Here is a 25696-nt window from a genome sequence, read left to right as displayed (position 1 = left end):
GAGCCACATCCATTTTTAAATCTGCACATTTTTTTCAAGTTCATTATATCTGACGCTGGTGGAGTTGGTAGCGTGTTACAAAACAGAAGTGTTCAGGATTCATAGTCCACTATATCACATGTCCTGAAATATCATTATAAAATCTGTGTTTCTGGTTGTGGGTTGCAGTTATACCCTCACTGAATGTCACATCATTTTTTGGCCTTTAAAGTAATGGTATTCCATACATTAAGTGAGTATTGTAATATTCATTGATGCCGTGACCTCTGGTCAGATGGTCAGTGGGTATTTTCCGTTTGAGTGTGGGTGACTGATATTATATTACACCTTTGTTGACTGTAAATGTCAATACCGTTGTGGATCAATAGCTGAGATTTTGTTTGCCGTGATTTCATAGTATAAAGTCATAGTCTGGGTTAAGGTTCCACCTTTGAGACCGAGTCTGGTGCAATCATCTCTAGCTGGTCTAATATCGGCAGAACAGACAGTAACTTATCTGTGAGCTGTCAATAAAGCCAACCCACGACAGAGAAGAATGATCTCTTTCTCTGTCTTTTTTTTCTTTCTCCCTCTCCCTCAGTCCATCTCTCTCCTCCATAACTCATGTATGTCCACCTCCTCCCCACAACCTTCTGTCTCTCCCCAAGGTCACGCGTCACTGTGGGCTTGGCACTGCCACGTTACAGTGGTGCCGTGCCCAGGCTGCTCAGGGCTGCCAGCTGCTTTAAAACATGCTGTACCCGGGCCAAAAACCCTCTCTGTCTAATTTCTTGCTCCCAGATAACATGCATCGCTCTCACAGACCGATTCCATTCACACAATCCGTGGGGAGATTTCTCTCTCTCTCTCTCTCTCTCTCTGTCTTTTTCCTCCCTTTTGTAATGATGAAGCAACCAGATTAACTGAATGAACATTTGCTCTTCTGATGACGCTAATTAGATGACACCGCCTTCCGTGTGTCTTTGTGTGTGTGTGTGTGTCTGTGTGTGTGTGTTTTTTTGGGGGGGAGACCAGGAGGTGCAGATGGACAGCGTCAACGTTCCTGGAGAGGGGCCCTCACCCCTGCTGCATGACTGATAGCATCTCTAATAGGTGCCTGTCCTCACAGATTGAGAGAGGAAGTGTAATCCAAGGCCTCCACACAAACACACACATACACATACACATGCACACACTCACACACATCGAGAGTTCCTGGCCAGAAGCATACTGTACATGAGCTTTGGTTTTCCATGGTCTGCTAACCTTTGATGGACCCTTCTCCTTCTCGTGTGTGTGTGTGTGTATGTGTGTGTGTATGTGTGTGTGTGTTTCCTGTTTGGCCGCTTGGATGATCTGTTTGCATCTCTGCAGTAATGGCGCTGCTGCCATCTGTGAATCTGGTCTGCCTCTCTGTGTGGAGCCATGCTCCTCGCATCAGCTCCCCCTTATTTAAAGAATAAAATCAATGTCACATCAACAAAGTGAATAAATAAATAAAAAGTCAAGTGGGCTTTTGACATGGATGTTGCCTCGTCTGTGTGTGTTTGTGTGTCTGTGTGTGTGTGGGAGAAAGACACCCCTCCGGGTGCCTCCCTTTTGTGTGCTCAGTCCCCGGCTGTCTTGGTCCTGGAGCATGTGGCGCTTGGAGTCATTTATTCTGCCGCTCTGACACGCGTGGCGCCCCTCCCTCACTCCCCCACCTCTCTTTTATCTTCCAGAGAGAAACCAGCGGGAGGGAGCGGACCTGAGAGAAAAGAGGAGAAGACGACAAAAAAAAAACCAACAACAAACAGAGCAGAAGAAAGAGAAACAGAGGTCGGCGAGCAGGAGTGCCAACGGGATTACTGGAGCGAGAAGGGGGGGGATCCCAAAACGCCAGAGAGAGAGAGAGAGAGAGAGAGAGAGAGAGAGAGAGAGAGAGGGAGAGAGAGAGAGAGAGAGAGAGAGAGAGAGAGAGAGAGAGAGAGAGAGAGAGAGAGGGAGGAAGCAAGCGAAGGAGTCAACAAACGAGAGGAGAGAGAGAGAGAGATAACAGGGGCCTGCTCATCACTGCATGTGCGAGTCGGTGTGGGAGCCACCGAGCCCGTGTGTGTGTGCGTGTGTGCGCGCTGTTGCGTTTAAGACTGCGAGAGCAGGTGCAAGTTTAATGGGACAGTGAGCAATGCCTACCAGCACGCCAGGACAGCCGGTCGGCAGCAGGGGGCGATGCACACCTCTGCACCTCCACCCCCTCCTCCTCCTCCTCCTCCTCCTCCTGGCCCACACCACCAGCAGACCCGCCCAGGCTGCCATCGACATTCCCCCGAACTGTAAGTACGTCCGCCGTGCCATAGATGTGGAGTCATCTCCCAAACGCATGCAAACCCCGTAGGTGTGCCCTGTGGTGTTAGGTGCTGATGCGGTGTTTTGTGATGTGTTAGTGTGATGGAGTGCTATGCGACTTGGCAGTGTGATGTGGTGTTATGCGATGTGTTAGTGTGAGTGCGGCGTGCTGTGCTGTGGTGTGGTGTGTGATGTGATGTGATGTGTCGATGGCATGTGCTTGTCTGGATCGGCTGTGAAGTCATTGATCATTCCTGGACTAGATAGTGCTGCGCTGAGAGAGGTGGAGAGGTGCTCTTGGAGAGCCACAGAGTCTCTCACCGTTGAATTTTGAGTGTGCTTAATTGCTCCCATTGATCAGGCCATTGATCTGGTTTGGTGGGGCAGATCTGTTACTGATTGGAAAGTAACTCAATCAGATGTTGACTTATACCCAGACTTGCATGCCTTTGGCTGTTAAAATGGGTTTGCTTAGAGTTTAGAGTTTTGCACATCTGAAAATGCATCGAAGTATAATGCTATGGTGCTGGTACTTCAGATTTGTATTGATGACTCATGGGCTGAGCAGAAGCACCCACATACAGTACACACACACACACACACACACACACACACACACCCACACACACTCCCAGCCACACACACACACACACACACACACACACACACACACACACACACAAACACTGAAGGAGAAATACACATGGATGATGAAAAGCAGTAAAAGAGAAATACTATCTACAGCAAATTAAGGTGTCAGGGCGGAAGAGAACTGCTCGTAAAGGTCAAGGTCTCTTTTGACTTTCAATCAGTGACCTTTCTGCGGCCAATGCAGCAGAAGTGGTAGCTGTGTAGTCAATAAGGGCCATTTGAATTTCCTCCAAGAGAAGCAAACAGAATCTGGTCCGTTTTTGTAGCCTAAGGGAGTGAGTATTGAGAAGACAAAATGAGTGCTGGGTTGCTTTTTCAAGCATGCTTTAAATTTGAATTATTTGGGTGAAATGCTGATGTCTTAGAGGAGAGATTAGAGCAATGGAAATCTACAGCAGTCTTGGGGATGCACACACATACAGTCAGGCTGTTACCCATCTGGAGGCAAACAAGGGCATCTGTGACGGGTGAATGGCTTACTGTATGCCCAGACAAGGGGAACACTGCATGGGAACTCTTTGGCTTCGTTCCACTATATCATTAGTTATCAAGACTGTATATGTATGCAAATGTCATGTTTTTTTTTGTTTTTTTTTTACAGCATGTTTATATGTTTTATGATAACTCAAACATGGGATTCAGACAAAACTGATTTCTGTTATTTGGTTTGGCATGGGTTTTTGCTTAAGTTTCCTTAATGTCCCTGCTACTGGCATGCGTTGCACTAACATTCAGACATGTTGGAAGCTGTAACTCCATCTGGCTGCCTCTGACTAACAGAACTCTTCCCTTCTCCCCTGGCTCCCTCCCTCTACCACCAGACCAAATACCCGACTGTAAGTGCTTTTGGCTTCCAACAACTTCTGCTCTGACTGTTTTTGTGTGTATAGCTCTGCCTGGGAACCACTATGGTTCCGTTCAATTGTTGCCTCAAAATACCATGGCTCCCGCATCCCACCAGAACTAACAGATGCACCTCACTGAATAAATTCCATGGTGTTTGCAAACTAAGGTGAATGTTGTTTTAGATATCTCTCTTGGGTGAGATATCATCAGGAAAACGGAGATAGCGTAAATTGATGCGTTTCTGAACAGCAGGAATGACAAATCGAAAAGAGAAGGGACATTAAGGATAAGTGGGGCCGCGATGATTCCAGTGACGGAGAAGAGCCTGCAGCAGCAAAATAAATATGATCATCTAAGAAGACTGCCTTATGATCACTGGGGATACTCATATTAATGCCCCCCCTCCTTATATTTCCCTCTCCTCCTCTCTTTCTCTCTCCCTCCCTCCAGCTCTCTCTTCATCTCTTAATTCTACTCCTGCCTGGGCTTCTTCCTGTCCTCCTGTCCCTGACCCCTGCTCACTCTCTCCCTCCCTCCGCTCAGCACTCTGTTCATCCTTCTCTCTCACCTCTGTCCACATCTCCTATTTATCTACATTTGCTGCTAAAATCACTCACTCTGTTAACATTACCACATCTCTCTATTGCTCTTAGTGCCTAATTAAACCTCAGCAGCTATATGCTATTAGCATTTAGTTTAAACAGAGGATGCATCTGCAGTGACACTGAGATCACAGTGGAGAGCTTAATTGGACCCCAAGAAAATATATTGCCAGCGTAAACACAAGGGACTCGGGCATAAAACTGTAACCCAGCGCATAAATTGTACCGTAAAAAATTGGCAATATCCATATCATTTCCCGCCATGTGTGTGCTTTATGCATCGAGATATGAGCTGTTGTTTATTGGCTGGCTGAGGGAATGAAAATGGGGTCTCCAGAAGCTATTCCAGAAGGTTCACCCACCTCTCCTCTCCCAATCTCATCTGCTCCTTCGCTCCCATATGTCTCTCCTCCTCTCTCTTTCTCTCTCTCTCCCTTGGTGAAACCACTCTCCTGTAACACCTCTTTAGGCAGATACATCATGTTCTCTGTAATCGGAATACATTGTTTTCCCATTTTCACCTCCTCACTCTCCATTTCCTCCCCTACGCTGAGGAGTTCGGTAATGACTTAGAGGCCATCTTGGCTCTTGGAGGGCGTCTGTTGGAATTAATTTCCATTCCCCCCAACCATTTGTGACTCGGGCAGGGCAACTGGGCCAGTGGGGAGCCTTAGGCGTTAGTCACATGTATCAGTGGAGGGAAGCTGCAGTGTTTGTGATACACCATCTCTTTTTCTCTCTCTCACTCTCTGTCAGTCTCTCTTTCCCTTTCTCTTGCTGGGCCTGCATTACTGCTCAGGGTAATTCATCTTCCCCACACACAGCAGTAAACACTAAGCGTTACTTCACAGGGCGGCCATCTTAGCTATCATCTGGGTTTGGGGGGACTTGCAGAGGCAATGACAATTGCATTGAGTCTTCATGGTCTCCTGTTAGGGCAAACACCGACTGGACCAAGCGTCATGCCATGTGTGTGTGTGTGTGTGTGTGTGTGTGTGTTTTTTCTCCTGCAGTTAAAAAGCCTCCAGAGATCACTGCCCAGCCAGAGTCAATCACTGCCTTCTCGTCAGACATCATGCTTACCTGCGAGGCTTCTGGGAATCCCAAGCCCACGTAAGGCTCCTCCACTCCGCCTAGGCAACATAATTGGGCCCAGGACACACTCCCAGCATGCCGAGCTGCTCTGTTTGCACTGTCCTGATAAGCTGCTCGTGGCAGCCATTTAAGCTAATTACCCACAAAAAAGCATCATTTACACAGAGCCACATCTCACGCCAGATAAACGCTCATCCTTAATTTGGTCGTGTAATTAGCCTACATGAGAAATGAACTGTCTCTTTGTCTGTTATTCTCTGTCCTCCTTTTTTCGCTTTGTCTTGTTTTTTCCGCTCTAGTTTCCGATGGGTAAAAGACGGAGTAGAATTCGACCTCTCCAGTGACCCTGATCTCAAGGTGTCGACAGGTTCCGGAACATTTTCGGTCGCCGCGGAAGACCAGCCCATCAGCCAGTACAGTGGCAACTACACGTGTTTCGCCTCTAATGAGCTTGGCACGGCCGTCTCCAACGAGGTCCAGATCACTACGGAGAGTGAGTGAACCACGTTCACAGTCCTCTTGGCACCGATTGTTCAGCTGCCTGTCTTGACTCCATCTCAGACAGCTCTAAGAGCTCCATGCTGTTCAGTGGCATAGTTGGATCATCACAGAGTCTATCAAGCGTGGACAGAAAATCACTATAGAGTTACAGGACACATTTCTCTCTATTTCTCTCTCTTGTTCTCTCTCTCAGCTTTATAGATAATTAGACATTACAATCTGGTCCAAAGTGTGTGAACCCCACAATATGCAGTGTGACTTATTCTAAACATTGCCTCTTGGGCAAGATGAAAGGTTGCACTGCTCAACTGCTAGTATTAACCCTTAAAGGAGTACCGTCACCGGTGTGACGGGAATGTTGAGAAATGAACATTCTAAAGAATATCTGGGTTCATTGAATTCAACATAGAATTTTAGAACCTTCAATTGTTTCGGAACTTAGAATGTTCAAAAACCTACACCTTTAAGGGTTAATTCCACACTGTAAGCAAGACAGTTGTGTTTTATGAACACTCATCTATAGAGAAATAATGATGATAAAAACTGAATGCAAGATAGGAACAAAGGTTAATTCTGGCCCACAGCAAGAATGTAGAGCTTTGTGAATGCTATAGTGTATTTAACAATGTTAAAATATAGAAATAAAGAAGGCTTATGTAAAAGAAATCAATGATTTGCCTTTATTAATCTTCAATCATAAGTCACTTTCTATTATGCACCCTGCAATGTAATAATTATTTTTTATGATGAGGAAGATACTGGCTACTTTATGAGGCAGTAACTGCCCGATTTGTGGTTCCATGCCTCAGGCCCAATAAAACTGAGTGCTTGTTTTATATCGCATTTAGCTGCCAAACATGACTTTATAATAAAGGTATAATGCTTTCTTAGACAAACACATATTTTTAATCTGGTTCATGGAAATCAAACATCTGGCAGCTTAAATAACAATTATGAGAGACATCTATCTACCTGGATTTCCACTCTTCATACGACCTCTCATGGTTTCCTTGACAACGGTTACCGCAGAAACTGGGTTGATGTCATGCTAGCATTTTCTAAGAGGACAACAGGAACTCCTGTGGGATAAGTGCTCAGAGGGGAGGTAGCTCAGAATGTACCGAGCGGCAGCGGACTGGCAACGGCTCACTACACGTGCACAGCTTCAGTCAGCATGGAGAAACAGCATGCACAGCCTGTGCCTCTGAATCACTTATTAAGGCCCATCTGAGGCACTCAGCTGTTTTCAGAAAATAAAGATCATTGTAAACATAAAATCATAGAGTAGGTTTATTTTCTTTCTTTCTTTCTTTCTTTCTTTCTTTCTTTCTTTCTTTCTTTCTTTCTGTTCTTTTTTTCCCCTTTTTTTGTCTTTTGCTGACTAGAACAGCCATACAGGATTTTCAGGTTAGTGAAGGTGTAGCCTTAGGAGAATCTTTCACAGGTCCAGGACTGCTTTGTTTGCACAGAGTGGAGCCCGTTTGCAGCCCTGGATGACACAACTCCTTTACTTCATGCTGTTCTCGTGGGAATCCCTGCCACGATCTTGAAGGGCATTCTGATATGAGAGGACAGCCCCTGCAGCTCTCAAATGGACCTCAGCACTCATCGGCCCCCGACCCAATTTAACATGCATTTCTGCAAACCTCTGAACTCACATAAGATGATGTTTGTTTAATATCCGTACACTATTCAGGAGACAGGGGGAAGTCAGGGAACAAAGATAACTGAAATGGATGCTCAGGCTATTATTATTGCTAGCTCAAAGTCCTGGTAAGCCTAAAGTGCTACCAATGAATGACGTCAAGATTGATAACAGGATCCACAGCAGGTTTCCTATCAGCCAGCATGGCTAAATGTGAAGGTTTCTGACTATCTAACAGAGTGAAGACAGTGCAGGTTAAATCATCAGGAGCATGCCTATGTTCCCAAAGCCCTATGTTCCCTAACCCACCCATCCACACCTCAGGCCTAACCCCAACCCTAACCCTAGCCCTAACCTTAGAAATGTGGGAACATAGGGCTGTGGGAACATAGGGCTGACGCCAAATCATCTTACAACGTAATGCTACAATAGCTGAAAAGCTTTACTAGGCTATCTGCACACCTGCGAGCTGAATATGACAAAGAACCACCTTGGAAGGGTTGTGGTCAATACCTGTCTGCCATGGGTTTACTGGATTCTTAAAAGACCACCACCACATCTGCTCTATGCTCAGCTGCTCCCTGTGCATTGGCAAAAATGAGTGCTTCATCGTGCTAACTCACCAAGCTGCTACTCCACACATGGTGTGCCTGGCCTGGCCGAAAACTCAGCTGCCATTTTATCCCTTTTAACCTCTCTCTGTCCTGGGGCAGGTGTCTCTGAACAAGAAAGGAGCCACAGCTATTGCAGCTATGCTACATTGTTCTGGGGTGTATGTAGTTAAACGCTCTTCCTTGGCAACCAAAAGTAAAACTATAGCAGAAAACTATAATAACTATAAGCATCTTGTACTTATTTTTACACTATTTTTTGAGACTTGAATTGAGAGACCTAGCCTGGGAACACCCAGATCTTCACAATTGTACAATTGACATGGTTCTGGAAAAGGTTAATTGACTTACGACTTCCAGCAGGGGCGTAACTAGCAGAGAAATTAAACTTAAATTGGTACATTAACTCTTACCAACAAAAGTGTAGCAATCAAAGGGTTTTAAATGCAGTTGTTTACTCAATTCCAAAGAAATACACGTCCATGCCAGATAGTGATTGTATTTAAGTGCCTGTGTTTTATAGGCATTGGAAATGGGTTTCATTGGCCTCTTGGCCCAAATTTGTTCGTATGGGTATTCCCAGGCTATGAGAGACCAGCAATAGTGATCATGTTGACAATGACAATACATGTCAAATAAAATTCTCTTGAATTTCTATCTCTTACACTTTCTTGGTTTGTTGTTGTTCTCCTCAGATCCTCCCACTATGCAGAAAGAGAAGAAGGTCCGGTTGAAGGTAGAGGCAGGAGAGAGTGTAGTCTTGCGCTGCAATCCTCCAGCCAGTATCATTCCTCCAAACATCCACTGGATGGACGACAGTGAGTGCACAGCCACCTCGACTGCCCTATCATTGTGGACTATTAGTGGACTAGTTTATTCATTTATTACTCATTTACCTGTTGCCTGAATGCTTGTTCACAGCCTCACGTAGGCAGTAGCCCCATTTGTCCTCTATTTTTTCTCTGTCCTTCCCGGTTGTCCTTTCAGAATTGCATCACATTAAGCTTAATGAGCGTGTGGTGCAGGGCCTGGATGGAAACCTGTACTTCGCCCACACCAAGGTGGAGGACAGCCGCAATGACTACACCTGCAACATGCGCTACGCCCGCACCATGTTCTCCAAAGAGCCCATCACCCTCGTTGTTAACCCCTGTAAGTTACACCCAACGTTCCACAATTTGCTGTCAAATGACACCATAATCATAGTTATATGGGTGAAAGAAATATCAGATCAGCAGTCAAGGTCATACATTACCAGAAATAGAGTGTACGTTGCCTGGGTCAAGCACACACACACACACACTCACACTCACACAAATGCTTCATATAAGCTGGTGTTGCATGTGTGGCTCCCTGGTTGGTGTGTATAATGAGACAGTGCAGGCTTAGGCATGTAGCCTGGCTGGGAACAGCTGGCCCCATGGCAGGCAGGTCAGTGGGGGAGAGAGGGCAGCTGGAACATATGTCCAGTTTGTTAATGTGACATGCCGTAGATGAAGAGGTACCGCACAGCCATCCCCACCTGGGCCTGCAGTCAGTACTTTAGCCACTGCTCTGTGCACTTGTGTATGCCTGAGGGGGAGGCTGTAACTGCTCTTGCATATGTATGAGTATAAGTCTCTATCTCTCTCTTTCCATCTCTCTCTCTCTCTCTCTCTCTCTCTATCTCCATCTCTGTGCTTCTCCAGCTAATTCAGTGGTGCGGAACCGAAGGCCTCAGATGCTGAGACCCACAGGCTCCCAGAGCTCACACCACGTCCTGCGGGGTCAGACCTTGAAGCTGGAGTGTATCGTCCAGGGCCTGTGAGTCCCTACCTGCCCTCTGTCTGTCAGCCAGCGCGTGTGACCATGCATGTCCGTGCCGCCGTCTGTGGATATGTCAACATTTCCATTTTCTCTCTTTTTTTTTTCTCTCTCCTTCTCCTCTCTCCTCCTTTCGTCCTTCTTTGCCCATGCTCTCCATCCTTAGCCCAACCCCCACCGTCCAGTGGGTCAGGAAGGATGGGGAGATGTCGGAGTCGCGCATCCTCAAAATGAACAACGGCACCCTGCTGCACTTCAGCGACGTCCAGGAGGGCGATGGGGGCCAGTACCAGTGCACGGCCAGTAACTCCCAGGGCACGGCCACTCACGTCTACTCCGTCTCTGTGGAGGGTAAGTGCGGATGGACACCAGCTCCATCTCTCTCTGTTTCATTGTTGCAGGTTTTTAAAGCTCTTTGTAACTGTTTGTCTCTTTATTGCTGGTGAAATATTTTCATCGATCTTATAAATAAACAAACCAAGAATCCCTGTGTTAGGGAGTGCAGTAACTGCAGTTACCCCAAACTAGCTGTTGAAACAATTTCTCAAGTGTTCACCCTTGTGTGTCCTATTGGTATAAAAGACAAATCTGCTTCATTACTTATACATGATAAAAACTCTTGGATGGCCTTGTGCTCTGCGGGGAATGTGCATTGTACATATATCGTGGTGCGTGTGTTTGTGGGTTTGTGCAGCGGCGCCGTACTGGAAGAAAGAGCCACTGAGCCAGCTGTATGCCCCGGGAGAGACGGTGCGTCTGGACTGCGAGGCCGATGGCATTCCCCGTCCCCATGTGGCCTGGAGCATTAATGGAAATCCTCTCTCAGGTGACCACCCAACCACGCACACTCAGATGCACACACATCCACACACACATCCACACATCCACACACACACACACACACACACACACACACACACACACACACACACACACACTCACACACAGAGTCCACAGCTACAGTGTGTGTTTGCCCACACTGCCGAGTTGCATTACAGGCTTTTGTGCCTCAGCCCCCATGGCTGCTAACACCAGGGGAATATGAATCATCACACAGGACCGGCGGAAAGAGGACCGGTGCGTTATGTGTTACTGTTGAGTCAGCTAGCACAGCCTTTCTCTTTCTCTCTCTCTCTCTCTCTCTCTCTCTCTCTCTCTCTCTCTCTCTCTCTCTCCCCTCTCTCTCTCTCTTTGTCTGTGTGTGTGTGTGTGTATATACTTGAACGTGTGTGTTCTTGTTCTGAACCACAGAGATAGATCCAGACCCCAGGCGCAGCTTGCAAGCAGGTGTCCTCAGCCTGAAGAACGTGGACTACAGCGACACAGCTGTGTTCCAGTGCAAGGCCACCAACAAGCATGGCAGCATTGTGACCAACACCTACGTCTACGTTATCGGTGAGGGAGCGTTTGTTTTGCGCCGCTCTGCCATCCATCTGCACGGGGGTGTCGCTTTATTGATATTCTGCCTCGCCCTCCAGCTTGTCTGCAGCTCTCTACTATGTGGCATAACAGCATTCTTGTTAGTAGACAAAATAGTGCTGTCTTTCACATACAATACAGCAATTCATCTCACTGTCATCACTTTACTATGTAATCTCTGTATGGTAAGGAGAGGGGGAACACCAAGACCACAATGGTTGGTTGTGAGAGAAGGCCGAAAGAAATAGTAACAGTAACAGTAACAGTAACAGTAAAGCAGAGAGTGGGCCAACTGATGTGTGTGTGTGTGTGGGGGGGGGGGGTAATGAGAGGAGGACTGAATGCTTTTGTCTGTTTCAGAGCTGCCTCCACAGATCTTGACTCCAAACGACAAGAGGTACACGGTCATTGAGGGACAGAAGGCAGAGTTGGAGTGCAAGAGCTTTGGCTCGCCGCGGCCTGTTGTGATATGGTGAGGCACACAGACGCACGCACACGCACACGCACACGCACACGCACACGCACACACACACATACACACACGCACACGCACACGGACACGCACACACACACACTTAGACACACACACGCACTTAGACAAAAGACAAAAGACAAAAGAACAATTAGCAAATGCAAGACAAATGTAGAAAGTGTGTTTGTGTGTGGTGGTGTTTTGTGTCTGTATCCACATGCTCATGTCTAATGTCTGTGTGTGTATGTGTGTGTGTGTGTGTGTATGTGTGTGTGTGTGTGTGTGTGTGTGTGTGTGTGTGTGTGTTCAGGGAGAACGAAGACTTGGATTCCCCACTGTCGCCCCCGCGAGTGACTCAGTTGAGTCGAGGTGCTCTCCAGATCGCTAACGTGTCCAGCAGTGACGGCGGCCTCTACACCTGTTCCATCCCCCAGGCCAAAATCTCCATCAGCGCCATGCTGGAAGTGTTCAGTGAGTCTGCCACAAGCATTCACACTCACACGCACAGCCATAAACACCTACACACACACACACACACACACACACACACACACACACACATACACATACACACACACTTACAAACATTTATACCATACACTCACATACAACTAATATATATATAATACGGAAAAAGCCTTCAAACCACACATACTGTACATGTCTACACTGTAGACCACACATTCACTCACAAATGTATACTCACTCGCAGCCACACACAAACCTTCTGTCTCTCACACACATGCCGTTTTGTACTGTTATGCTTCTTGAACAATCAGGAGAAAAAAGTATTTTCCTTCTTCCCTCTCTCACTTATCCCACCCCCTGCTGCAATTTCACTTTATTGTCTCTCATTTAGTTTTCTTTTCGTTTAATTCTCTCTCCACTCAGCCGCTGTCTCTTCACTCAATTCATTTCTTCCCAATTTATTTACCATAACGTGTAACCTTGTTTCCTTCTCATGTAATTTAACTCAATTTAACTCCATATGGCAACGCCCCCACCCACACACACACACTGTTGTTTCTCGTCATCCTCTTCCCGGCAACTCAAATCTGTTCTGCGATCCATTGATATGTGCCACTGTGCCACTTATTAGCTGGGCCACTGCTTCAGATTGCCCTGGAGCAAGTCAAGCCAGTGTCCTTATTTCCCTGAGGAGCATCAAATATGAATGCCTTTACTCTCCCTCCACCAGACAGGACAGAGATCATCTCCCCGCCCTTGGAGCTGCGTGTTCAGCGGGGCAAGCCGGCCATCTTCACTTGCATCGCCAAGGTGGACCCCAGGCTGGACCACCAGCTGTTGTGGCGGCGGGGTCGCCAGAAGCTGATGGGCTCGTCCATCGACGACAAGTAAGGACACCGTATGGGCAGAGAGTTTGTTGCATGATCAACAGACTCGAGTCTGGAGAGCTGTACTTTGGAGCTGATTCCAGTTCCAGCAATTGTGTGAAGCAATCAGGAAACATACTGTTCAGTTTCATAAAGAAATCAAAGATCCAGGAATATAATATTATTAAAGGTAACCATTTGAAATCAGTGTAAATTTACCGTAAAGGTTGATATTGTTCTAAGGGAGGCAAACACAACCTATTAACATCACTGCTGTAACATGAACATACAATTGCTTGAAGTGCATGTAGTGGTGAGTCCTGCCTGAATGACTGTAAGAGTGCTGTGATGAACTTTGGCTCTGTCTCAGGTACACATTTGAGGATCCCGACCTCATCGTGGCAAACGTCCAGGAGGAGGATAAGGGGGAATACACCTGTGAGATCATCACAGATCTGGACACGGCAAAGGCCATTGGCTCCATCACCATAGTTGGTAGGATTTTTACAATAGCCCTCACATGCTGTCAGCCTTTTTTTTTAATCTCATATGACTGCAAAGCTTGCCCTTTTGGGATTCTTCTAAGGCTTGATAAGTCCTATGTATTATGAAAATTCTGACCTACATAAAGGACATTGTAAGATAGGCGGTGGGAAAGTGTGGGGATTCTGTGTGTCTTCAGAGAAAAGTCTGTGCAGTGTGAGAGTCCTTAACACTAATACGCCGTTTCTGGGCTCTCCGGTGTCAGACTTTCCAGACCCCCCATCTCGGCCTCAGATCAGCAACCCGAAGGCCCGCAGTTTGACGCTCAGCTGGACTCCAGGAGACAACCACAACAGCCCTGTCATAGGTATAGTAAGAACCATCTACAATTTATATACATTTACTGTATTCATTTAGCTCATATTATATTCAGCTGATAATCCAGGCAAACCATCAGTAGAGCACACTTGTGCCTGTTTTAATGAAAGGTAAACCGGTCTCATCTGGTGTGTGTGTGTGTCTCCGTGTCCTCAGAGTTTGTGGTGGAGACTGAGGTGACGGGGGTGGAGACGGACGATTGGGAAGTGTTGCTGCGCGTGGCGGGCGACACACTGCGTGCCAACATCCCCCTGCGACCTTTCTTGTCCTATCGCTTCCGGGTCCTCGCCATTAACGACGTGGGGATGAGTAAACCAAGCCCAGCCTCAAAACCCCACTCTACCCCTGCAACAGGTGACATGATGCCCACTACTTTATGTCTGCTGATATTAGTTCTGTTTTATAGACCTGCAAATGCAGACCCCAGCTTTTTAGAGAATAGAGAGCTTCAACACTTTGTCACCAGGAGCAACTAATGACATCTTTTCTTTCATTTTTGAGCAAGAAGAGTTATGACACCAAATCTAGCTCTACCTTTATGGATGTTAACCTAATTTTAACCAAATAAATCTTTAATGTCTGTCTTGCAGCGCCAGAGAGCAATCCTGTGGGTGTGCGGAGTGAGTCTGTGGACCCCGATACGCTTGTGATCTCATGGGAGGTGGGTGTCCTGGCCTAACCTGTCTCTTGCAACATCCCCACTTAGCCGCTATTCAGCAATTTGAACCAATTTCTACCCTTTTGTGTCGCTCACAAAAGGAAAGAACAGCTCGACCTCAATGGTACATCTCAGCTATTCCCTCGGGTTGTTGAGAAAATTGATTTGAGGTTTTCCGTTTGAATGTATTTTTTAAAGTACTTTGAGCCGTGGTCATCCAGCTCCTAAACATGATTTCAGCTCCAGATTGATGTTCTAATGTAATGTACTTTCATAAGCACTGGTGTGTGTTGAAACAGGATCAACTGATGTGTGTGTGTGTGTGTGTGTGTGTGTGTGTGTGTGTGTGTGTGTGTGTGTGTGTGTGTGTGCAGGAGATGGACAGGCAGAGCTTCAACGGGCCTGAGTTCCAGTACAAGGTGATGTGGAGACGGGTGGTGGGCGCTGGCCCCAGGTGGTCTTTCAACTTCACCACGGAGCCGCCGTACGTGGTCAACCGGGTCGGCAACTTCACCGCCTTCGACATCAAAGTGCAGGCGGTCAACGAACTTGGCCCAGCTCCGGACCCGGTGCCCACAATTGGCTACTCTGGGGAAGACGGTGAGGGGAGACAGTGTATGTGTGTGTGTGTATGTGCGTGTGTATGCGTGTGTGTGCGTGTGGCGGGGTTGGGATGGGGGAGTAAGCTGGCAGGTCTCCTAAGAGCTCGGCGTCCCACAGGCCGTGTCTCTCAGGCCCTGTGTCAGCCATTAATCTCTCTGCATGTCGCTTGTAGTTCCCCTGGAGGCTCCCATGGATGTCGGAGTGGCCTTGATAAACAGCACGACCATCAAGGTCACCTGGGCCGCCGTCAACAAGGAGACTGTCAGAGGTCACCTGCTTGGCTACAAGGTAAAGCCAAAATTACTAAATGAGCTACACCCACCAAAAGCTTTTGATTTAGTACTTAACCCTCCTGGAACTTGAATCATTTTTATTTTGGTTTCAGCCATTTTCAATAAAATAATTGATACAGTAGATCCCTATTAAAATAGATGTAATAGAATCTTAATCAAAAGAACATCTCAGATGAACCCTTAGCTGCTGCCATCTTAGCTATGTCCATGATTAGAGCGTTGTGCCAAGATTCCAATGTCCTGATAATTTCTCGTTCAACAATGTTTGTCACTCTCCTCCTGCCTTATCTACACATCTCCTGTTAGATCCACCTGCGAAACCACGGGCCTCAGACCCGGCACCACCGCGAGCAGCCGGCCCGGCGGGAGCGTGAGCTGCCCAGGGAGGTGGTGGTGGCCACGGGCCCCAACGAGCAGAAGAGGATGGTGGGGGACCTGCAGCCATACTCGCGCTACACTATTAGCGTCAGCGTCTTCAACAGCAAAGGAGAGGGACCAGCCTCCGAGCCTTTCAGCTTCCACACGCCAGAGGGAGGTGAGTGAGAGAAAAAAACAGGGAGAGAGAGAGAGAGAATGAAAGAGAGAGAGATGCCAGACAAAACAAAACAATGTCAGGGTTTTAAAGACATTAAATGCATCTGGACAAGTAGCATTAATGTTTCAAATGCTATCTTGTAGTGTCTGGTTTTAATGTTATTGCTATTATGTATCACTATGTATTATTGTACTCTCTGTTGCATCCATACTTAGACCTTAAGTGCTGGTGCAGAGATGAGCACAATCTTCTTTTCTTCTTCTTTTTTTTTTATTGCTTGGACTTGGCAACAAAGTAGCTAATGAGCAAGTTGAGGCAGTGAGTGTGTTTGTCTGGGAGGGCTGCAGAGAAAAGTCCACTGCAGTATTCTGGAAACTCCAGGGCTTTCCAAGTGATCTGCAATAAAAGCAACAAATTTGAGTGCAGAACTTTTACAAGGATCCAGAGAGTAATAATGAAAGGGCATTGTATGCATATTTATAAAATACACATGTCTCTCTGAAGTGAAAATGTTAGGATGGAAAATGTTCTGTTGTGAAATCAGATTACTCAGAAGGCACAGAAGACTTTAAATCTCGAGATGCATCTGGGCTTCTGTTGGGAAATCTCTCAGCGGTAACAGAACCAAAGAAATTATGGATGACAAAAACAAATGCGATCACAGATATATCATATTTTATCAAATAAGATGCAATATGTTTACACAAGGTACATTCTGGAGACTTTTACGATAATTTACAATTGTGTGTGTGTGTGTGTGTGTGTTTGTGTGTTCACCTTTACAGTTCCCAGTCCACCAGTCTCCCTTGAGCTGGACAGCCCATCCGAGACGGAGATGACTCTGCACTGGAAACCTCCTGCCCAGCCCAACGGAGTCCTGCAGGGCTACCTGCTGCAGTACCAGAGGAGTGAGTCCACTCCCCTCTCACCTGAGACAACAGCAAGCCACAGCTGGTCATCTGCCAGAATTAAGCAGCGTTTACTCATCTCTGTACATCTCTCCCTATCTCTTCCTCATCTCCATCTCTCTCTCTATACAGTACACCTCTTTCTATCTCTCCTTAATTTTACAATGCTAAGAAGGATTTACTCCCCACCCTCTCTCAATACGAATCTACTTAAATGAGCTTTATTGGCATGGCTCGGTATTATCATGGTGTTTGCCAAATCATGTTGTTGGCTGAGCAATACCAGACTGAGAAGATGTATGAAATGCATAAACAATGACAGCAGCGGTGTAGAACAGTAAAAACCATATTTTGCTTTCTGTCTGTTTCATACTTTCAGTTGTGGTGACTGAGGATAGCCCTATGCAGGTTGTGTCCATTGACGACCCCGAGGTCACCAGCGAGACCCTAAAGCAGCTGGACCCACACAGCCGGTACCGTTTCCATGTGCGGGGGCGCACTAGTACAGGGGAGGGTCAACCCGCAACTAGGGAAGGGGCCACAACACTGGATGGAGGTATGAGGAAGGGTCTTGATTAACTATTTCATTGTTTATGCTTCAACTTTTAATATCTCTTCAGATGCACTTACACTTTTGATTTTTATCAGTGCTAGCTGGTATACCCTATAAGTCCATGTAGGTCCTGAAACAGTCCATGGTCCACAGTGGACTTCATAAAGTTGTGGCAGGAACTGTTTGATTGTATTCATCCTGTTTGAACAGGTGGTGATTATAAGAGATGTTCAAATGTTCAATGTTCAATACTCATTGACCCCCCCACCATCTTAACTCAACTCCTAAACCAAATGCATCTTTGCAATTGTCTTTAACACACGCAAACACACACGCAAATACAGCCATGCAAATGCATGGGAAATTACTGTAAACATGCATTGATGCTCAGGTGATAGCACTGTCCAGTTCAAAAAAATTAAATAAATAAGAGATGTTCAATCACTATGACTTGTTGTGTTTGGTTGTAGCTCCTCCGGCCAACATAAACATTTCTGTCGGAGAGACGTTTGTGAACCTCAGCTGGCCCTCAGGGGAGAGACACAGGAGCGTGGGCTTCCACGTCCGCTACCTCAGTAAGAACGGTGAGTGTGGGAGAATGGGAGGGAGCTGCCAGTCAGCTCTGGAGATCATAGCACATACTTTACCCGTAATGATTGCCCTTTGGGCAGTATGGCCCCTATGTCACCCACAATCTGTGGCATCATTCACACAGACACACAAACACACACACACATACTGTACACACACACACATACACACACACGTTGTGCATTGTAATTCAGCCCACAAAAGTCCCCAACACAGCTCTTTTCCCCACACAGGGCTGCACCAGTCCTGGGCGTTTCTCACACAATTCTGCACAGTCTCCACTTCTCACACTGCAGACAAACTCTGTACAGAGGGAATAGAGTCCTCTCCTCAAACCAAGCACTGACATCTTGACATCGAGAAACATTTCAACTACTGTACTGCATCGGCGAATTCTATTCTTAAGAAGAAAAAAAGTGTTTGCGTGCCTCACTGACAGAGACATCTCTGTTCTTGTTGTGTGTGATTTGGCTCAGGCTGGGGGAAGGGGTGGACGGCGTCGGAGAGGCTGGACTCTTCTCAGTCCTTCTACCAGCTGCAGGGCCTGCAGCCGGGCTCCCAGTATCGGCTGGAGCTCATCTACAACAACACGGCCTACTGGAACAGGGAGATCCAGACAGAGGGGGCAGGTAGTTATCCATCAGCAAGCCTGGCTCAGGCTGCCGCTATCTGCCCTTATTGCGTTTGAGGATATTACACCGCTCTCGTCTTCGGAGATGCACTGTAAAAAATGTGACCAATGGTTACTTAAAAAAATTGTGGCAACAAAGTGACAAGTGATATAATTGAATAGATTTTAAGTACTACAACTTTGATTAAAATTCATTGAATAAGTCAACTAGATTTACACAAAAAAATTAAATACATTGTAATAACAGCAACAGTTAAAATGTGTAAGATTTAGTAATTGCATGCCAAATGAGGAGTTATATAGCCTAAAACTATTGAGTAAATCCAAACTAATTTCACAAGCAAAACTGACTTGCATTTACTAACTTTCTATGCAAAATTAATTTAGATTTACTACATATCTGGTCCAACCTAATTTATATTTACTAATTATTTGGGCAAAAGTTATTTATATTTACTAAATGTCTGGATGAAGGTTATTTGCATTCATTAAATAAAATTAATTATATAAATCATATTTCAGTGCCTTGTCTAATGCCTTCTAAATCACTAAATATCATACCTTCTTATAATACCAAAATTTACTTAAGTTATGTCAACAGATCACCATGCATAAAAATAATAAGAGGTAAACATGTATCATTTCATTTATTTGTGCAACTTTGTCTCCCAGGTTTACCCAACATTTTTTAAATGCAAAATGCATTTGGACTTGTAAGAGACAGAGCAGATAGAATTGGATTAATTTCTACTGGAACGATCACATTACTCATTTGTGTAACTGAAATTCTTTGACTAAATCATGTCCAATTTGCATCCTTGTTGTACACAGTACAATCACAAGATAATTTTTCCAATAATAAGTAAAAAAGTCACTTCTCTTAAAATGAGTATGGTTGAGCAACTCAAGCATTTGAAGGTAACCATGTGACATTTGACAGAGACTTAACAATTCCTTTTCATTTTGCAAGGGTCCATTTTCCTAAACTAGCAGTTTGTTCTTGAGAATGTTCACCTTTTGGCTTTGAACAGTCCAGCTCAAAGAGGAGTTTCTGGGGGATTTCAAACGTGTATCTGGGCTCCTTGGTATAGGCTGGATTCACTGAATATGTCCACCCAAGGAGCATGGAGCAAGCCCTTGGAAAGTTATCCAGAGCAGTCAGAACTTTCATTCCCTCTACCACGATACCAACGTCATTGGGATACCTCTGATGTATTGGTCTCGATGCTGTTGATTTCCATTTTTTGTACAGCAAGCTCCTGTGGCACACTATCTTCATCAGCATCCTGGAATAGTAAGAACATTGTGTATGACTGTTCAGCCCTGCACTGTATTGATGAGTATTTTACTCTACATTCACAAAGACAGGCTGGTCACCTATCAACCTATCTCTAAAGTCATTCGTTAAGCCAAGGGTCAGCAACTGGATTAACTCTGCTGCTCTGCTTATTAATAAGGTCTGTAAAAGTGGCTATCGGCTGCCGTTTGGAAAGAAAACCTTAGCAAGGAACTTTTAGAGGCAAATTAGAAAGAGACATAGTAGTGCAAATCTGCAAACATCAGTAGCTTGGCAAGGATTATTGGGAGAAATACACTTTATATGGGGATGATATGTACTTACATCATACTTTTTTAGAAGATGATCTAAAGATCCCCCAAACACTGATGACAACATCTCTGGTCAAGTTAGCGTTAGGATTGGTTGGAGCCTGAAATGACAAAAATAAACATTATTCAAGGGCTGGAAAACATTCACTGACCTAAAACTTTTTAAAGCTGAAATTGTATTACTGGTATATGAAACCCCATCAAGGCTCATTGATGTGCTGTTTCCAGGACACGTCTATTGAAACACTTCCTGTATTTATAGTTGGTTACCTGACGTTTACAGGTAACCAACTATGGCTCCAGGAAGTCATTGGTCCCAGCAGAGCAATAGTGCATAGCATCTGAGCCTGAATTGCAGGCTAGTATTATTTCTTGTACATTTAAGTAATGCAAACGATATTCCAACCCATTCCTAACCCTTCCTTAAATAAAATATTAGCTAACATAACTCATTGAAGGATACCTTGAGTAGGATAGCCTGCAACCTCAACCCTATGGTTCCACCCTTGGCTTGGAAGAGATTCAGAAGCTTTGGTGTAGCAGCTAGCAGCTAGCTTGGCCATTAACTTGATTCACCATTGTGATTCTGTAAAATGCATCACCTGGATCTGAAAGATAGAAACTTGTGTACATGATAGGTCTTACAACATTTTTAAAACCGGGGGGGAATATAATAATAGACTGTAATTGTTTCAGTCAAATTAATTGTTTCAAACTGTAGCAATACAAAACTGACCTCCCGAAGTTAAGCAGGCTAGGTAGCCTTATTTCAGCAACATGGCTACCTTCAAACAGCCTAAACGTTACACGAGAGCAATTTACTTTCGGAAAACGAAATGCTGTAAATGTAACTTGCAATTACTCACCTCTGAGAGTAAAAATCTACTCCTACATTTGTGCAGAAAAGCTGTCTCTAAAGTCAACTTGGCTAGGCTACTTACTAGCTAGCTTAAAGTTGGCTTTAGAAGCTCTGGTTGAGGCGAGGGAAATTGGTAAAAGCATAGACTGTATAGCCTATATAGTTCTATATATACAGTATATATATAACAAGCTTAGATAAGAGGCAGCATATATATAGCCTGCTGTAGCCTATAACATTATACCGTACTTTTCACATGAAATTGTCATATTTTAGCTAGACACTGTTTAGCCCTTGCTTTAGGCTAAGTAGAAACAGACAAGACTGAATTTAGCAGCTGAATTTAACATTTAGCAGACACTTCTTGACCAAAGTGACTTACATATGTCAGCTATATTACAAGGGATCACATTGTCCCTGGAGCAACTCTGGTTCCTTGCTCCCTTGCTTCCTCCTTGCTCAAGGGCACAACGGTGGAAGCCGGGAATTGAACCGACAACTTTCAGGCTACTGCACGCTAGCCCAGCTCCTTAACCACTACACTACCACCGCCCACGACGTATAAATAAAACCAGCTTCGTTAAAACCAGTTTGAGTTAGGCTACCTCACAGCAAAATTGATTTGCGAACTTACAGTAGATAAAAATAATGTCCGACTGCATAGGGCTATATGTGCAACAATAAATAAAACGGGTCTTACCTTTTGGAAAGTTTCCATGAAATGTGTGTGTTCCATCTATGTGGCGCGAAATGCCTTGAGTGGAAATGTAACTAAGGTGATTTAAAAACAACAATCTCTCAATGAGTAAAATTTACTAATTTTCTGTATCTTTGACTTTCCTGATGAAATACAATTAAATAGGCCTACTACTCAGTGATTTACAGCTAATTTTATTCACACAAAACTGAGTAAAATGCAATTAACAAATACTTAAAAATGTTTGAATTCCACTCAATTTGATTCCAAACTACACATAGCCTTTTTTATTATGTATAGCCTAGCTCACTATAATTTATTTATTACATATTAATTAACCCCAGTCTCAGTTTTTACAGTGTGATACACGCAGAGTAATTTGAAAGTCAACAGTGATTCATCACTTCTGGTTGAATCCAGAGCCAGTTCCAAGCCTCGTGCTGCCTTTAACACACCTCTGTCAATTTGTTTTAGTGTGGGCAGGATACTAGGTGTGTTTTGTGTAATGTTCTGTAATATTCGGTGCGTGAGCATTGTCTTTGGCTTCGGCAGGCGTGATGCAGGTGCAGTCAGGCTTCGCCACGGAGGGCTGGTTCATCGGGCTGGTGAGCGCCATTGCACTGCTGGTGCTGCTTCTGCTCATCCTCTGCTTCATCAAGAGGAGCAAAGGGGGGAAGTACTCAGGTTGGCAGCGATCCCTACCACCCCGTAGTCCAATGCACTCACAGTAGTATGCTAAAGATACGTCATGAAGGGAAGGTGCATGCAAGCTAAAAAACATTTCTCCTCTCTCCTTTTATTCCATAGTCAAAGATAAAGAAGAGGGTCACATAGACTCTGAAGCCCGACCCATGAAGGACGAAACATTTGGAGAGTACAGGTGTGTTTACTTGCTGTGTGTTTGTGTGAATGTGTGAGCAGTTTTATAAGTTCTTAAGTTTATATAGTTAGTAAGTAGAGGTGTTTTTTTTTTTTTAGTTCTATTAACCCTGATATGCTCCCTCTCGTTTTACTAAACCTCACTCTTCCCTCTTTCCCAATGTGCTCCTCCCTTGCTTTGCAGATCCCTAGAAAGGTATGCATTGCAGTGCTTGGGTTCATTTCTGCATGCATTTCCACTTTGAGTTATTTAGCTATGTTTGTATGCTCTCTATTGTCCTGGCTCTTTTCTGCTCCCCGTCTGTAGTATACAGATACAGATATAGATACAGTATATAGAAATCCCCTCTGGGAAGACAATTCACGATTCTAATCCCCACCTCTCTCTCTCTTTCTGCTTCTCTCTTCCTCCTCCTCCTTCTTCTTATTTTTTTTTTCTCTCTGTGTCTCCATGAGAAGTGACAACGACGAGAAGCGCACAGCCAGCCAACCGTCCCTGTGCGACGACAGTAAGCTGTGCAGCGACGACGGCAACCTGGACGACTACGGCAACAGCCACAGCGTGCAGACGGAGGTGATCATGGATGAGTCGCTGGCCAGCCAGTACAGTGGCGGCGGCGGCGGTAGTGGAATCCGCGACGGGCCCGAGACCGAGGCCCCAGGCGGCTCGCCACCACTCGCCCCGCCCGCGTACACCCCCACCAATCACGGGCTGCCAATCTCATCGCCCCTCTTAGATTAAAGGGATAGTGTGCTAAAAGTCCAGACCAAACATGACATCACAGTTGTCCCCGCTATCCCATACTGACTACTGAACTATCCCAATTGACCCATCTGAGCGTCCAACTGGAGGCAGACACCAGTGCATGCGCAAACATACCTGATGCCAAGTTGTTAGCAGACACACTGCTACTGAGTTTAATGCACTGCGACTGACTTCAGACTGTTTAGACATAACCTAAACGTAGACCCGCACTGACTCCATACACAACCAACACTCTCAAGCAGAGTATTTACAGACTGATGTAAGACACAGACAAACACACACACACACACACACACACAAATACAAATACACGCATGCACAGGTGCACACATATGAACACACATACACAGACACAAAACACAAACACTATGCAAACAAACATATACACAGACAGACAGACAGACATACACACACACACACACACACACACACACATATGGGCACACACACAGACACTTCAAAAATGACCGTCTTGACATGTCCTGATGTTGACTTTGTTGTTTCTGTCTGTGTGTCCAGCGCAGGAGGTTACAGTTCTGACTGACTGACCGCCACTGACATCTACTCCTCTCCTCCATCTCATTCAACCCATTCGAAGGGACATCTCCATCATGTGACAGAGCAGTTGAGCCCTATGCTGGACACCATATGCAGCGACAGGGCCTCGGCTGCGAACAGGTTTAGGAGGGTGGTAGGGGACAGTGGGACAGAGAGCCATAGAACGTGGGCCTTAAATAACCTGATAAGTGCATCATGCAAGCATACGGACAGCACAAGTTATAAAATGTGAGATTTAGCTTACTTCGCCAGTGTATGCTACCATGTCATTATCTCAGCGCAAGGACTTTTAACTACAGCCGTCCGTAATGTTGTTTTACTGACTTATAATTTATTTTTTTACTCCGAATGCATTGTTTTATTTTCTGAATCATCCCTTTCGATAGTTTGCTTTAATTTTCCAAGTACCTCAAGGAACGAGAAAAAAAGATTCAAAAAACATTACTCAAATGAAGCTACATATTGTACATAGTTAGGATGCAAGAGAAAACTTTGACATGAGAATACTTTATAGCAAGCTGTACATAGAGTCACATGTATTGATTTAACCATAAAGTACAGTATTATAGACATAGGCGTCATCCCTTATCGGTTGCTGTGCCTGCTGACATTCCCAAATGGCTCCTGAAAAGCAAATGCATCTCATCTTCTAAATCATTCATGTGGTGTCAGGTACCATACTGTCACTTCTTTTGTGTAGTCCTCTGTGTCTGTCTCTGTCTGTTTCTATTGTATACTGAGCTGTGTATTAAACAATGTGTACTGACAAATCCTCTTTCTCAGTCCTGTTGGTGTAAAGCCATAGTGATACGCATTTGATTGTGTACCCCAGCACAAGGCAGTATTTTGTTGAATAGGGTTATGAGAGGCTTATTACACACACACACACACACACACACACACACTTTGAAGATGTTACACTTTTTTGATTAGACTTAAAACACAATCATTTATGTAATGGTTAACATGTATGTCTAGCATTGAGAATGTATGCATTTGTGGGGCTTGGGAAGAATAGTCTCTTTCTGAAATACCAAATACCACTTGTTTTCTTTTTTAATTGGTCTAATGGTGCAAAATGAGAGGGTGGGTGGGTTTTGAAAGCAGTGCTTATGTGGTTTAAATGTTAATTTATAATAAAATTAATGTAATACAAAACAAACAAAAACATTGCTTTTATGTAGAGGACAAATTGGTGAAAGTCCTCATATCTCTTTGAATGTAAATATAACCCAAAAGATTGTGTTATATTGAGTTGTTTTACAGCTATTTTGTTCTTTTTTATTTCATTTGAAGTGTTGCTTATAGATTTTTTAAATATGCTTTCTTTTTTAATTTACCATTGTTGAACATGTTAAATGTGTCATGGCTGTTTTCAGAAAAAAATAGTGACCGTAGTTTATAAAAGTCCAG

At 44.9% G+C, this 25696-nt stretch overlaps 1 protein-coding gene and 1 long non-coding RNA gene across 11 annotated transcripts in view; one reads left to right on the top strand and one right to left on the bottom strand.

Moving 5' to 3' along the window:
- Positions 1–25053, top strand: part of l1cama (L1 cell adhesion molecule, paralog a) — a 44085-nt gene extending 19032 nt beyond the window's left edge. Inside the window, exons 2-30 of one of the 9 annotated variants that reach the window (XM_048242336.1) lie at positions 1701–2291; positions 3777–3791; positions 5417–5516; positions 5798–5991; positions 8951–9073; positions 9243–9407; positions 9944–10058; positions 10225–10409; positions 10753–10884; positions 11310–11453; positions 11838–11949; positions 12260–12420; positions 13148–13304; positions 13654–13778; positions 14032–14133; positions 14301–14498; positions 14735–14805; positions 15177–15402; positions 15578–15693; positions 16005–16233; positions 17019–17141; positions 17521–17697; positions 18165–18278; positions 18762–18914; positions 22633–22764; positions 22888–22960; positions 23144–23155; positions 23419–23533; positions 24245–25053. In XM_048242336.1, the coding sequence (XP_048098293.1) occupies positions 2144–2291; positions 3777–3791; positions 5417–5516; positions 5798–5991; positions 8951–9073; positions 9243–9407; positions 9944–10058; positions 10225–10409; positions 10753–10884; positions 11310–11453; positions 11838–11949; positions 12260–12420; positions 13148–13304; positions 13654–13778; positions 14032–14133; positions 14301–14498; positions 14735–14805; positions 15177–15402; positions 15578–15693; positions 16005–16233; positions 17019–17141; positions 17521–17697; positions 18165–18278; positions 18762–18914; positions 22633–22764; positions 22888–22960; positions 23144–23155; positions 23419–23533; positions 24245–24265 (3738 nt within the window). In that variant the 5' untranslated portion in view covers positions 1701–2143 and the 3' untranslated portion in view covers positions 24266–25053. Of the gene's footprint in view, positions 1–1700; positions 2292–3776; positions 3792–5416; positions 5517–5797; positions 5992–8950; positions 9074–9242; positions 9408–9943; positions 10059–10224; positions 10410–10752; positions 10885–11309; positions 11454–11837; positions 11950–12259; positions 12421–13147; positions 13305–13653; positions 13779–14031; positions 14134–14300; positions 14499–14734; positions 14806–15176; positions 15403–15577; positions 15694–16004; positions 16234–17018; positions 17142–17520; positions 17698–18164; positions 18279–18761; positions 18915–22632; positions 22765–22887; positions 22961–23143; positions 23156–23415 lie in introns of all 9 variants that reach the window. The other 8 variants (XM_048242335.1, XM_048242337.1, XM_048242331.1 and 5 more) reach the window with 8 other exon arrangements.
- Positions 20112–22283, bottom strand: LOC125294024. 2 transcript variants are annotated; one of them, XR_007193466.1, is made up of 4 exons: positions 22084–22283; positions 20988–21132; positions 20538–20625; positions 20112–20202 (listed from the first exon to the last, which is right to left on the bottom strand). It is a non-coding gene; the product is annotated as an uncharacterized LOC125294024 (long non-coding RNA). The 2 variants fall into 2 exon arrangements; XR_007193465.1 differs by lacking the exon at positions 22084–22283 and having other exon boundaries at positions 20988–21224.
- Positions 25054–25696: the final 643 nt, after the last annotated feature.

This window comes from Alosa alosa, chromosome 4 (genome assembly GCF_017589495.1).
Source record: "Alosa alosa isolate M-15738 ecotype Scorff River chromosome 4, AALO_Geno_1.1, whole genome shotgun sequence".
NCBI lineage: Eukaryota > Metazoa > Chordata > Actinopteri > Clupeiformes > Clupeidae > Alosa > Alosa alosa.
Note: the sequence above shows the minus strand (reverse complement) of the source record. Positions and strands in the feature narration are given on the sequence as shown.